Genomic DNA, 13,347 nt, shown 5'->3' with positions numbered 1-13,347 from the left:
CCGGATCTCAGCTCACTGCAAGCTCCGCCTCCCGGGTTTACGCCATTCTCCTGCCTCAGCCTCCTGAGTAGCTGGGACTACAGGCGCCCGCCACCTCGCCCGGCTAGTTTTTTTTTGTATTTTTAGTAGAGACGGGGTTTCACTGTGTTAGCCAGGATGGTCTCGATCGCCTGACCTCGTGATCCGCCAGTCTCGGCCTCCCAAAGTGCTGGGATTACAGGTTTGAGCCACCGCGCCCGGCCCCCTCTTGATTCTTATCTCAGGGGCTCACTGCACCCCACAGCTTGCCACAGTCCAGGTCTTGCCCAGTCCCACAGCCTGGTTCTCCAAGGGCCCCTGGACCTGTTCTCGGCAGCACCGTATCCCCACATCTGCCACTGCTCCTCGAGACGCGGCCTATCCTGCTTTCCATCTGCATGGACAGACTCCCCAGGAAAGATCTAGAATGTCGTCCGCTACTTCCCTTTCCCAAGTCCTCCCCTTCCCCCTGGGTTCTCCCATCTTGGTCTCTGTCACTGTAGCCTTGGTGTGGACTTGTGGGGCCTCCTCCCTTCCCTGTGACCCGGCCCTGCCCTGGCTGCCAACCTCTTAACTTGGCCTCACTCCCCTCGGCCTCCTGCTTTGGCCCTGCAGCCGCCCAGCGCTGTCCTCCCATCTGTCATAGCTGGAGTGGCCCCCACCTGGCTGAGGTTCCTGCCCACCGCCCCCCCACCTCCCAGATCTCCCGCCCTCTCCCGCCCCCCGCCTCCTGGATTACCGCCCTCTCTCATAGTGTTCAGTCCCCATCTGCCTCCCCGTCCAGTTGAGCTTCCCAAGGGCAGGGGCCATATGCGGGGTCCTCTTTGCATCTGCTACCCAGCACGCCAGCGTTTGAGGAAGATGGGGTGCCTGGGAGTCAGTGGGGTGCACCAGGCAGGCTGCGGACACAGATGCCGATGACCTTGGCTGGTGACTCAAAGCTGGGCTCTGTAGACACTGGCTGGCTGCTTGCATCAGGCCCATCGGGTCACCTCCGAATCAGATCTCCAAGGGGGACCCTGGGGGTCTGCGTCGGCACCCAGTACTCCAGGGGATAGTGGTATGGGGGGGGCCGTGGGAACAGCCAGGCTGGGCCCCAGGCCAGGAAGCTTCCACTGGCAGCATCTGCAGGCGCCCAGCTGGCTTGGCCTGCCACCCCTCCCTCGGGCCTCACAGCTGCCCTCTCTCCCCGCAGGCTGGAGCAGCCCTACTTCAGCGCCAACGCCCAGTTCTTCCAGGCGCTGAGCCAGTGCCCCTCACTGCAGCGCCTGTGCCTGGTCTCCCGCAGCGGCACCCTCCAGCCTGATGCCGTGCTGGCCTTCATGGCTCGCTGCCTACATGTCGTCATGTGCCACCTGTTCACCGGGGAGTCCCTCGCCACCTGCAAGAGCCTGCAGCAGTCGCTTCTCCGCAGGTGAGTGATGTGGGTTGCGTACAGCTTCGGGGGCTGCAGACATCACCAGCATCCTATGACCTGGTCCCCAGCCCTCACCGAGTGCCTACCAGGGATTTCTTGGAATTGAGGAGCACCAGGCAGTGACAGGGTGAAAGCAAGGGGTTTGGTCTCCCATGCGTGGCCCAGCCTCTCCTCTTTGAGCACTCCCTAGCCACATGGTAAATTTTCTAGATAGTTCAAGCTCTCCTCTCCCACAAGTACAAAAGTCTTCTTCTTTCTTCTTCTTCGAGTCTGAGTCTCACTGTGTTGCCCAGGCTGGAGTGTAGTGGCGAAATCTCGGCTCACTGCAACTTTTGCCTCCTGGGTTGAAGCGATTCTCCTGCCTCGGCTTCCCGAGTAGCTGGGACTACGGCGTGTGCCACCAGCGTGTATTTTGTATTTTAGTAAAGACAGGGTTTCACCATGTTGGTCAGGCCAGTCTCGAACTCCCGACCTCAGGTGATCCACCTGCCTCGGCCTCCCAAAGTGCTGGGATTACAGGTGTGAGCCACTGTGCCCGGCCTGCAACCATCTTTTAACTCTGGATTTTTCACATCTCTGCACGTTGTTTAGATCTAGAAGCAGTGGTTATTTGGGCAGTTGTGGGTAAAAGTGGTAGATTTTTTTTTTTTTTTTTTTTTTTTTTTGAGACGGAGTCTCGCTCTGTCGCCCGGGCTGGAGTGCAGTGGCCGGATCTCAGCTCACTGCAAGCTCCGCCTCCCGGGTTCACGCCATTCTCCTGCCTCAGCCTCCCGGGTAGCTGGGACTACAGGCGCCGCCACCTCGCCTGGCTAGTTTTTTGTAGTTTTTAGTAGAGACGGGGTTTCACCGTGTTAGCCAGGATGGTCTCGATCTCCTGACCTCGTGATCCGCCCGTCTCGGCCTCCCAAAGTGCTGGGATTACAGGCTTGAGCCACCGCGCCCGGCCAAAGTGGTAGATTTAACGGAGAACCCTTCCTTCTCGCTCTCCTCGCCACCCTTTCTGGAAGGCCCACGTGCTCTGGCCCTTCTTGCCTGAGCTAGCTAGCATCTCCGCTTCCCCTCGTGACAGGGCATCCTGGAGTTTGATGCTCTGCTGCTGAGCAGGAACTCAGATGAGCACCTAGAATTGAACACAAGTCAGGAGGAGGCGGTTCCTGGAGAGAGCTAGAGCTTCGCAGGTGATCTGGGGAGTGATGCATTTAAAGACCTCTCAGGAGGACGGGCTGAGTGCTGAAGTGAGCAAGGCTCCGGAGAGAGGCGTGTGCCCGGCCAAGGGGGCAGCAGGACATGAATGTCCTGAGTGTTCGTGTCCCTGCAGGTGGGGAGAGGTGACAGGAAGGAGGCCCCAGCTGTTCACAGAGTTGCGAGAAGAGCCATCAGCCAGGAGGTCTGTAGCCACTGGGTCCCGACAGCCCTGCTGGCCAGACTCTGGAGCAGTCTGTTGTCCTTGCGGTTTGCCGCTGGCTTTCTCAGGAATAATCCTAGTTGGGGTTTCCCCCTCTCTGGTTGTAAAAACAACTTGTGTTTATAGTACTTTTTAAAAATTTAGACTATGCAGGCCGGGCACGGTGGCTCAAGCCTGTAATCCCAGCACTTTGGGAGGCCGAGACGGGCGGATCACGAGGTCAGGAGATCGAGACCCTCCTGGCTAACACGGTGAAACCCCGTCTCTACTTAAAAAATACAAAAAACTAGCTGGGCGACGTGGCGGGCGCCTGTAGTCCCAGCTACTCTGGAGGCTGAGGCAGGAGAATGGCGTAAACCCGGGAGGCGGAGCTTGCAGTGAGCTGAGATCCGGCCACTGCACTCTAGCCTGGGCGGCAGAGTGAGACTCCGTCTCAAAAAAAAAAAAAAAGGCCGGGTGCGGTGGCTCAAGCCTGTAATCCCAGCACTTTGGGAGGCCGAGACGGGCGGATCACGAGGTCAGGAGATCGAGACCCTCCTGGCTTACACCGTGAAACCTCATCTCTACTAAAAAACACAAAAAACGAGCCGGGCAAGGTGGCGGGCGCCTGTAGCCCCAGCTACTCGCGAGGCTGAGGCAAGAGAATGGCTTAAACCCGGGAGGTGGAGCTTGCAGTGAGCTGAGATCTGGCTACTGCACTCCAGCCTGGGCGACAGAGCAAGACTCTGTCTCAAAAAAAAAAAAAAAAAAAAAAAAAAAATTTAGACTATGCATCAACCTTTTTTTTTTTTTGAGAGAGTCTCACTCTGTCGTCCAGGCTGGAGTACAGTGGCGGGATCTCAGCTCACTGTAACCTCTGCTTTCTGGGTTCAAGCGATTCTTCTGCTTCAGCCTCCTGAGCAGCTGGGATTACAAGTGTGCACTACTATACCTGGCTTATTTTTGTTTTGTTTGTTTTTTCTGAGACAGAGTCTTGCTCTGTCGCTCAGGCTGGAGTGCAGTGGCGCAATCTCGGCTCACTGCAAGCTCCGCCTCCTGGGTTCATGCCATTCTCCTGCCTCAGCCTCCCAAGTAGCTGGGACTACAGGTGCCTGCCACCACGCCTGGCTAATATTTTGTATTTTTTTTTTTTTTTTAGTAGACACGGGGTTTCACTGTGATGGCCAGGATGGTCTCGATCTCCTGACCTTGTGATCCACCCGCCTCGACCTCCCAAAGTGCTGGGATTACAGGCGTGAGCCACCACGCCCGGCCTAATTTTTGTATTTTTAGTAGAGACGGGGTTTCACCCATTGCCCAGGCTGGTCTCGAAGTCCTGACCTTAGGTGATCCACTCACCTTGGCCTCCCAAGGTGTTGGGATTACAGGCATGAGCCACCACATCTGGCCAACATCAACCTATTTTTAAGTGAAGGCTTCCCAACAGTGAAAGCTGCCAATTTTCCCTGGAGAATCAGCTGGAGATAGGGTTCTCATGTTATTTTGTAATCTGATTTTTAAAAATGTAATACTACACCATGGAGTCTTCTTGTGTCATAAATAAAGCCCTAAGTGATTGTTCTCAGTGCTGGCCTGATGGCACTCAATTGGGTGTCTGGGTGGTCAGTCCTGGTTCATGGCTCTTATGGAAAACACGGTCACTGTGTCCTCGACTTTGCTTTGAATCTTGACTTTGCCTGCAGTGGAACCAGCGGGGCAGCCTGGGTGGTGGCCGGAATGTTCCCGTTTAGCCCCTTGGCTCTGCTTCCTCACACCTTAGCATCCTTGTGCTGTGAGCTGGATGTGACGCCTGCTGATGTGTGCCCCATTTTAGGAGGGCTGAGTGGGTCACAGGCTCCAAAGGGCTTAGCCGAGTGGGCTTGGGGACAGGCGGTAGCTGTTGGGGGAAGGGGCACACTGTGCCTTGTGAGGCTGTGGTACCCAGAGGCCAAAGCTGGGTTTTCTCAGGTGTGGCGGATGCAGGCAGCTCCGCCCTAGCTCTGCCCTGTCAGCTGCGGGAAGAGCCTCGGACCTTCTCCCTCAGTGCGCTTGCGGCTGGACTCCACTCACACGCCCTCCAGCCAGTGGGAGGCTGCGACTGTGCACCCAGAGCCGCCATCTGCTGCGTGGGTGTGTTTTGTTGAAGGGACTTGGGAGTGGGCGTTGCCTGTCTTCTGTGGCCTGTGAGTCTGGGGCCCTAAGACCAAGCGCATGTGGGGCCGTCTCAGCTCTGCAGGGGTGGGTGGCTTTTCCTGCAGCAATGGGGACTGGCTCTGGGAGTTGTCTCTTTCCTTGCTGCAGCGGAGAACGTCCACGATCCCCAAGCAGTTCGGGACGGCTGCGCTCATGACAGGGCGGCCCCCGGCCCCACCCTCGAAGGCCTCCTGCTCCGTTGAGCCTGCTTTGCCTTCTGGTCCTCAGAATCCTCTCTGCATGGCGCTGCAGGCGGGTTGGTTGGACGTGGCACCGGATGCCAGCCCCTGCTTTGAGCTGCTCTCTCCTTCATTTACTTACTGCTGCCTGTGGCCGGCTCCATGCTGCCCTTTGCAGGCCGGGAGCTTCTCCTCTGGCTGCCTGGGTTGACCTGCACCTGCGTGTTTTTTAGGCAAGTCTGATGATCTAAGGTGGATGCAGTAAGCTCTTTGTGTTCTCTGGTTGGATGGTCTGGTTTTTTTTTTTTTTTTGAGGTGGAGTCTCGCTCTGTCGCCCGGACTGGAGTGCAGTGGCCAGATCTCAGCTCACTGCAAGCTCCGCCTCCCGGGTTTCCGCCATTCTCCTGCCTCAGCCTCCCGAGTAGCTGGGACTACAGGCGCCCGCCACCTCGCCGGCTAGTTTTTGTATTTTTAGTAGAGACGGGGTTTCACCGTATTAGCCAGGATGGTCTCGATCTCCTGACCTCGTGATCCGCCCGTCTCGGCCTCCCAAAGTGCTGGGATTACAGGCTTGAGCCACCGCGCCCGGCCGGATGGTCTGTTTTTTGAAGGCTGGCGCTCCATAGTTCTTTGGTGTTTTTGTGTCCTCAGGCACAAGCTGAGCCTGGCGCTGAGCTCGCAGGTGACCCCAGAGGGCGCTGGTTACACGCAGGTGCCTGGGAGAGCCCTTGATCACCCATGCTTGCTGCGTGGTGTTTGAGAGCAGCCCCAGGACTTGCTGGGCGGAAGCCGTACCCATCCCTCTGTGCCAGTCCCTCTGTGACCCCGCTCCCCGTCCCTGTGTCCCGCACCTGGCGCAGCGCATGGGCCTGTGGTGGGACCCACGTTGCACTTGCTGCCAACAGAGTGGGATGAAGGTGTTGAGGCTTCCGTGTTCACAGTACATCTCCCGTGTGTGCCCCTCCAGGGTGCCTGCCTGGGCCCCCGGTGCCTCTGTCCTGAGCATTCTGTCTGCTCCAGGCACTGCGTCTTGCCTCTTGCTCAAGCCTCACCTGTGAGGTCAGTGCTATCAGCCCCGGTTTACAGATGGGGAAACAGCCTCCATCTGAGCAATGAGGCAGGGAGTGAGTGCTGGAGGGATGGGAGTTCACGCCTAGAAGAGGAGATGGGCCATGTCGGGGGCTGTGCAGGCTATCCAAGGCCGAGGGGACCTCTGTGGGAACCTCCAGGCTCCGTGCTGGGGAGGCCCTGTCAGGATCTTCTGCAGATGACAGGGTCACAGCATTGCAAGGACCTCTGTGCTCACATAGGCTGGATTCCCCCAGGACTGCTGAAAGCCTTTCTCTCCCCACCCTGCTGGCAGTCAGATACCACCCCAAAGCCAGGTGGGAGAGACCGCGTGTACAGATGCCTGTGCCACAGCTTCCTCGTAGCCTCAGTGCCTGTGCCTGGCTCCACGCTGGCCCCAATCACAGCAGTGTGGCCCAAGCCGCAGGTCCCAGCTGACCTGCAGACAGGGTCTGACCGGCCTTCCCCAGGCTTTCCAGCCCAGGGCACCTATGGACCTAGCAGTCAGTGTCAGCCCTGCAACTCTGCCTTTGCAGCTGCGCCGAGGGCCCAGCAGGTGGCGCTGGGGCTCCCGGGAACCGGCCGCAGGCCCCGCCCCCTACTCTGCACCCAGGGCGCGGGAGGAGGAGGAGCAGCGATTTGTTGTCGCTTTTCCTGACGCTTTTCTCTTTCTAATCTTTTTTCCTGCCTGGAGGATTATGGAGCCAGAGGGAGGACCTGGCCCTGGGCTGTTGTGCAGCTCACCTGCCCCGTCCGCTGGGTGGCCTGGGGTCTCAACTGTCTCTCTGTGTCTCAGCCTGCAGGGCCGGCCAGTGGGCCAGTGGCGTGGCTGCCGACAGACCTGTCGCTGGTAACCTGTCGCTTGTGATGGCGCTGACTCTTTTTATGGCCAGCACCCTCCTGTCCCTGGCAGACTCACCTTCACACACGGCTGGGTATCGGCCACCGTCTCTTCTTTTTCTTTTTTTAGAAACAGGGTCTCTCTCTGTTGCCCAGGCTGGAGTGCAGTGGTGCAATCACAGCTCACTGCAACCTTGACCTCCCAGGCTCAAGTGATCCTCCTGCTTCAGCCTCCTCAGTCCCTGGGACTACAGGTGCATGCCACCACTTCCGGCTAATTTTTAAATTTTTTTTATAGAGATGGAGTCTCCTGTGTTGCCCAGGCTGGTCTTCCTTTTTTTTTTTTTTTTTTTTTTTCAGACGGAGTCTTGCTCTGTCGCCCAGGCTGGAGTGCAGTCCCGGATCTCAACTCACTGCAAGCTCCGCCTCCTGGGTTCAGGCCATTCTCCTGCCTCAGCCTCCCGAGTAGCTGGGACTACAGGCGCCCCCCACCTCGCCCGGCTAGTTTTTTTTTTTTGTATTTTTTAGTAGAGATGTGGTTTCACTATGTTAGCCAGGGTGGTCTCGATCTCCTGACCTCGTGATCCGCCGTCTCGGCCTCCCAAAGTGCTGGGATTACAGGCTTGAGCCACCGCGCCTGGTGCTTTTTTTTTTTTTTTTTTTTTTGGCACAGTTTTGCTCTTGTTCCCAAGCTGGAGTGCAGTGGCACGATATTGGCTCACTGCAACCTTCGCCTCCCGGATTCAATTGATTCTCCTACCTCAGCCTCTGGAGTAGCTGGATTATAGGCATGTGCCACCACAACCAGCTAATCTTTTTTTTTTGAGATGGAGTTTTGCTCTTATTGCCCAGGGTGGAGTGCAATGGTGCCATCTTGGCTCACTGTAACCTCTGCCTCCCAGGTTCAAGCGATTCTCCTGCCTCAGCCTCCGGAGTAGCTGGGATTACAGGCATGTGCCACCACGCCCGGCTAAATTTTTTTTTTTTTAGTTTTTTGTTTTTTGTTTTTTTTTTTTGAGACAGAGTCTTGCTCTGTTGGCCAGGCTAGAGTGCAGTGGCACAATCTTGGCTCTCTGCAACCTCTGCTTCCTGAGCTCAAGCAATTCTCCTGCCTCAGCCTCCTGAGTAGCTGGGATTACAGGCGTGTGCCACCACGCCCGGCTAATTTTTTAGTGGAGATGGGGTTTCACTATGTTGACCAGGCTTGTCTCAAACTCCTGTGACATCAGGTAATCCGCCCACCTCAGCCTCCCAAAGTGCTGGGATTACAGGCGTGAGCCACCGCGCCTGGCCATGCCCGGCAAATTTGTATTTTTAGTTGAGATGGGGTTTCTCCATGTTGGTCAGGCTGGTCTCGAACTCCCGACCTCAGGTGATCTGTCCGCCTTGGCCTCCCAAAGTGCTGAGATTATAGGTGTGAGCCACCGTGCCCGGCCCCCAGGGTGGTCTTGAACTCCTGGGTCAAGTAAGTGATCCTCCTGCATCAACCTCCCAGAATGCTGGGATTACAGGCGTGAGCCACTGCACCAGGCCTCCTTTTTTTTTTTTTTTTCCACATCTGATGGGTAATGTGTTTATAGCATCTTAACAAGGTTTGAGGGAGGCACATCTCGCCGATGAGTGTGAACACTCAGTCATCACATTGAGGAACTATAGGAGGATCTTAACGTTTCTCAAACTCAGTCTTTTTGAGCCTCGTTGTGTATGTAGCAGACTATGAAGCCGCACGGGAGTGCCCTCTGACCACCAAGAAGGGCTGGCCTTTCTGTCCCGATCCACAGAGACTCCCCCTCTGCCCCAGGTGTCTCCTCCACACACTACTGTAGGGTGGCACCTCCTCATATCACCCAGGGACCTCCAAAGCAGGCTGCTCCTTCCTGGCCACAGAGACAGCTGCAGCCTGTGACCCACAGGGTGTGTGGAAGAGCAGATCCCCCTGCTTCATTCCTTGCTTATGGTGAGAAACGAATCCTGGCTGGGTGCCATGGCTCACACCTGTCACGGCAGTGCTTTGGGAGGCCAAGGAGGGAGGATTGTTTGAGCCCAGGAGTTTGAGACTAGGCTGGGCAACATGGTGAGATCCTGTCTCTACAAAAAATAAAAAATAGTGGCTGGGCATGGTGGCTCACACCTGTAATCCCAGCACTTTGGGAGGCTGAGGCGGGTGGATCACTTGAGGTCAGGAGTTTGAGACCATCCTGGCTAACATGGTGAAACCCTGTCTCTACTAAAAATATGATAATTATCCAGGCATGGTGGCGGGCACCTATAATCCCAGCTACTTGGGAGGCTGAGACAGGAAAATCACTTCAGCCTGGGAGGTGGAGGTTGCATTGAGCCAAGATCGCACCATTGCATTCCAGCCTGGGCCACAGAGTGAGACTCCGTCTCAAAAAAAAATTAAAAAAAAAAAAGAAAATTAGCTGGGCAGTGTGGTGATGTGTGCCTGTGGTCCCAGCTACTGGCTGCAGCGAGCTGATTGTACCACTGCACTCCAGTCTGGGAGACAGAGCAAGACCCTGTCTCAAGAAAAAAAGACAAATCACCTTCCATGTCCCGACAGCAGCTCCTTTTGTTTTGAGACGGAGTCTCACTCTGTCGTCCAGGCTGGAGTGCAGTGGCGCGATCTTGGCTCGCTGCAAGCTCTGTCTCCTGGGTTCACACCATTCTCCTGCCTCAGCCTCCCGAGTAGCTGGGACTACAGGCGCCCGCCACTACGCCTGGCTAATTTTTTTTGTATTTTTAGTAGAGACTGGGTTTCACCATGTTAGCCAGAATGGTCTCAATCTCCTGACCTAGTGATCCACCCGCCTCGGCCTCCCAAAGTGCTGGGATTACAGGCGTGAGCCACCGCGCCCGGCTGACAGCAGCTCCTTAGCAGCCTCAGGAGCTGGAGCCAGAAGGGGTCGAGTTTGATGTAAGTCAAGTACATGGCATGATGGTTTCACAGGCCAGGATGCATCTGCCACATGACCCGTGGGGTTCATGGTCACGGATATCGCTGCCCACGAGATTACTATGCAGGGCCAGGGCTGTGATGGCGTCTTTATTGCCAAAACCTCGGCTTTTCCACCATTGACTCTGTGTGTCGTGAGTCCAGCATCGCCTCAGGCAGGGTCACAGCGAGAGGCTGGACCCCGTTGTCCTCTTCCCTTTAAGTGGCCGCTGTGGCTGGGGGGACTTGACTCAGTGTTGGCAAACGGTGAGGTTCTTTGTTGTGGGTGCCTCCCTGCCTTGAGGCCCTCTGGGAAGAAGTTTCTGGATTTTTTTTTTCTTTTTTTTTTTGTTTTTTTGAGGCGGAGTCTCGCTCTGTCGCCCAGACTGGAGTGCAGTGGCTGGATCTCAGCTCACTGCAAGCTCCGCCTCCCGGGTTTACGCCATTCTTCTGCCTCAGCCTCCCGAGTAGCTGGGACTACAGGCGCCTGCCACCTCGCCTGGCTCGTTTTTGTATTTTTAGTAGAGATGGGGTTTCACCGTGTTAGCCAGGATGGTCTCGATCTCCTGACCTCGTGATCCGCCCATCTCGGCCTCCCAAAGTGCTGGGATTACAGGCTTGAGCCACCGCGCCCAGCCGATTTTTTTTTTCTTTTTTGAGATGGAGTCTCGCTCTGTTGTCCAGGCTGGAGTGCAGTGGTACAATCTCGGCTCGCTGCTAACTCCACTTCCTGGGTTTGAGGGATTCTTCTGCCTCACCCTCCTGAGTAGCTGGGATTACAGGCACCCGCCACCACGCCCGGCTAATTTTTGTATTTTTAGTAGAGATGGGGTTTCACCATGTTGGCCAGGCTGGTCTCTAACTCCTGACCTCAGGTGATCCACCTGCCTCTGCCTCCCAAAGTGCTGGGGTTACAGTCGTGAGCCACTGCGCCTGGCCTGGATGTTTTTATCTTGCTCTCTGGGGCACTGCTGTGTTTTTCCTTCTGCCTGGCGCTCCTGGGCTGGCACTTGGGTCTTCTTTGCATTTTCTTTTCTTTTTTTTTTTTAGAGACAGGGTCTTACTGTGTTGCCCAGGCTGGAGTACAGTGGCATGATCAGAGCTCACTGCCGCCTCTACCTCCGGGGCTCAAGTGATCCTCCTACCTCAGCCTCCTGAGTAGCTCAGGCATGCGCCACCATGCCTTACTAATTTTTAAATATTTTTTATAGAGACAGAGTCTCCCTATGTTGCCCAAGCTGTTCTGGAACTCCTGTCCTCAAACGATTCTCCCACCTCAGCCTCCCAGGTGTTGGGATTACAGGAGCAAGTCACAGTACCCGGCTTGCATTGCATTTTGGCCAAATAAGGCCAGTAGGACTGTGCTGGTGACCCGCTCTGACTGGGGAGGGATCCTTGCTCTGCTTCATGGCCCGCTGGGGGACCGTGGCTCATTGTAGGGTTGTGGGGAAGGCAAAATGAGGTCATGTCTGTCGAGCTCAGAGCCGTGCCTGGCACTCGGTGGGCACCCCATGGCAATTGTGAATGAGTTTTCATGCATGCAGGCTGGTCACCTGGGGGTGGGGGCTTTGGGAGCGTCGCCCACCTGCCATTTGTCATTCGGTCAAACGTGTGCTTTTCCCGAGTAGCCGCTTTGGTATCTGCTTCTCCTAGTGACTGCTGCTGCCTCACTGACTTGGGAGTCGCACCCCCTTGAGGTGGCCCACGTGCGGCTGTGGGGTGTGGACACCTGTCCCTTTTCTCTGTCCTGGCTGTGGGACGTTCATGGGCCAGGTGCCTTGAATCTGCCACTCCTGCAGTGGGGTCCCTCTGCTGCCTTGGGGCACGGCAGCCTGTCCTGGCAGCTTTCCCGCATCTGCAGAGCAGGGTTGGCCTCTGCGGCCTCTGATACTCATGGCTGGCATGGAGCGGGTGCCCCCTGAACCTGGAGAGAAGCGTGTTGCCTGTTCCCGGCTGCCCTGCTCCTCCTCAGCTCTGGCTGCCACGTACGGGGTCCTCGAGGCACATAGAGGGTGACTCTCGCAGCAGGCCTGGTCTCTCCGGGAGCCCCAGGTGAGCCCGGGTGGCGGGGGCAGGTGTGAGTACCTCCTGGGCTCCCCCAGCAGGCTCTGCCCCCTCCGTGGCCACCCACGTAATCCGCTGACCGCCTGTCTCTGGTTCAGCTTCCAGGCCGAGCGGCCCGCATTGAACGTCGTCATCTTCCCTCTGCTCCACGAGGGCCTGACCGACGTCATCCGGGACGTCCCCCTGGTGCACCTGGATGAGATCACCTTATTTAAGAGCAGAGTGGCTGAGGAACCGCCGAACCTGTGGTGGTGAGAGGCCAAGCCGCCGCCCATCGGTCTGAGTCACCTCGAGACGCTGTGGGAGCCTGGGACACCAGGGACCCTTGGTTTGTTACAAGAGGAAGAGGGCCTCTCTCCCGGCCGGGCACGCCCCACCTGGCTCCTGGGGCTCCCGGCATCTCTGCGGCTCTCTCACGGGAACTGTTGCTCTGTGAAGTTTGGGTTGAGGGGATGTGCTCTGGTTGACATGAGGGGGGTCGAGGGACCGTCGACATGGGGGCTGGCTGAACCAGGCTGACCCTTGGGGCCTGGCTTGGGTGTTTGTGCACTGAGCCTCCATCCCTGGGGGCCCTGTCGACGGGCCTGGAGGGCCGGAACCCCGTGCTGCTTCTGACTGGGAAACATGTCCCTTGGCTGTTGTGTTTGTGGTCACCTGCCACTGGGGCCCCGCGGATGGGTGGCCACATGCTGTCCCCCTGAAGTCCATTCGGCCAGGCTGGTCACCGTGTGTCTGAGTGTCCCCTTGCGTGGCCGAGTGTGACATGGGGAAGGGCCTGCCAGTTTAGTGGCTGCGGACTTAGGACTCCCCGTCCCATTAGAACACACTTGAGCCCACTCATGTCTCTGGGGTTTTTCTAGCCCGATGATGCCTGTGGCCCCAGAGAGGTCCCCTGGGGTTGGGACTGCTGGCTGGAGCCTCTGCTATGGTTTTTCAGCCCAATGAGCAGGGCCCGTTCCTCATGAGAGAGGTCTCCTCCTGCTCCCACCCACCCCACAGCCTTCAGCTTCCCTGGGAAGGTCCATGTGCATTCCTGGGGAAATAGATACACATTCGGCTTTGTTAGAATAACGTGAGACATTAAAACCCGAAATGATTCATAAGGCTGGAGTAGCAATCACAGGACCCCATTTCAGATGACTTTATTTAAGACTTTAAAAATATTCAGCTGGGCACGGTGGCTCACGCCTATAATCTCAGCACTTTGGGAGGTCGAGACGGGTGGATCACAAGGTCAGGAGTTCAAGAC

At 56.8% G+C, this 13,347-nt stretch overlaps 1 protein-coding gene and 1 non-coding gene across 3 annotated transcripts in view; one reads left to right on the top strand and one right to left on the bottom strand.

The window, feature by feature from the left end:
• The window catches only part of FBXL18 (F-box and leucine rich repeat protein 18), a 64,761-nt gene that overhangs the window by 26,428 nt on the left and 24,986 nt on the right, over positions 1-13,347 (top strand). Inside the window, exons 4-5 of one of the 2 annotated variants that reach the window (XM_033193097.1) lie at positions 1,214-1,432; positions 12,197-13,196. In XM_033193097.1, the coding sequence (XP_033048988.1) occupies positions 1,214-1,432; positions 12,197-12,353 (376 nt within the window). In that variant the 3' untranslated portion in view covers positions 12,354-13,196. Of the gene's footprint in view, positions 1-1,213; positions 1,433-12,196; positions 13,197-13,347 lie in introns of those variants that run through there. The other variant, XM_033193098.1, reaches the window with a different exon arrangement.
• LOC117073908 lies at positions 8,655-8,761 on the bottom strand. Its single transcript, XR_004433453.1, has one exon. It is a non-coding gene; the product is annotated as a small nucleolar RNA U13 (small nucleolar RNA).

The sequence above is a fragment of the Trachypithecus francoisi genome, unplaced genomic scaffold (genome assembly GCF_009764315.1).
Source record: "Trachypithecus francoisi isolate TF-2019V2 unplaced genomic scaffold, Tfra_2.0 Lachesis_group4, whole genome shotgun sequence".
NCBI classification, from domain to species: Eukaryota; Metazoa; Chordata; class Mammalia; order Primates; family Cercopithecidae; genus Trachypithecus; species Trachypithecus francoisi.
This window is presented reverse-complemented; position numbering and strand designations above follow the sequence as displayed.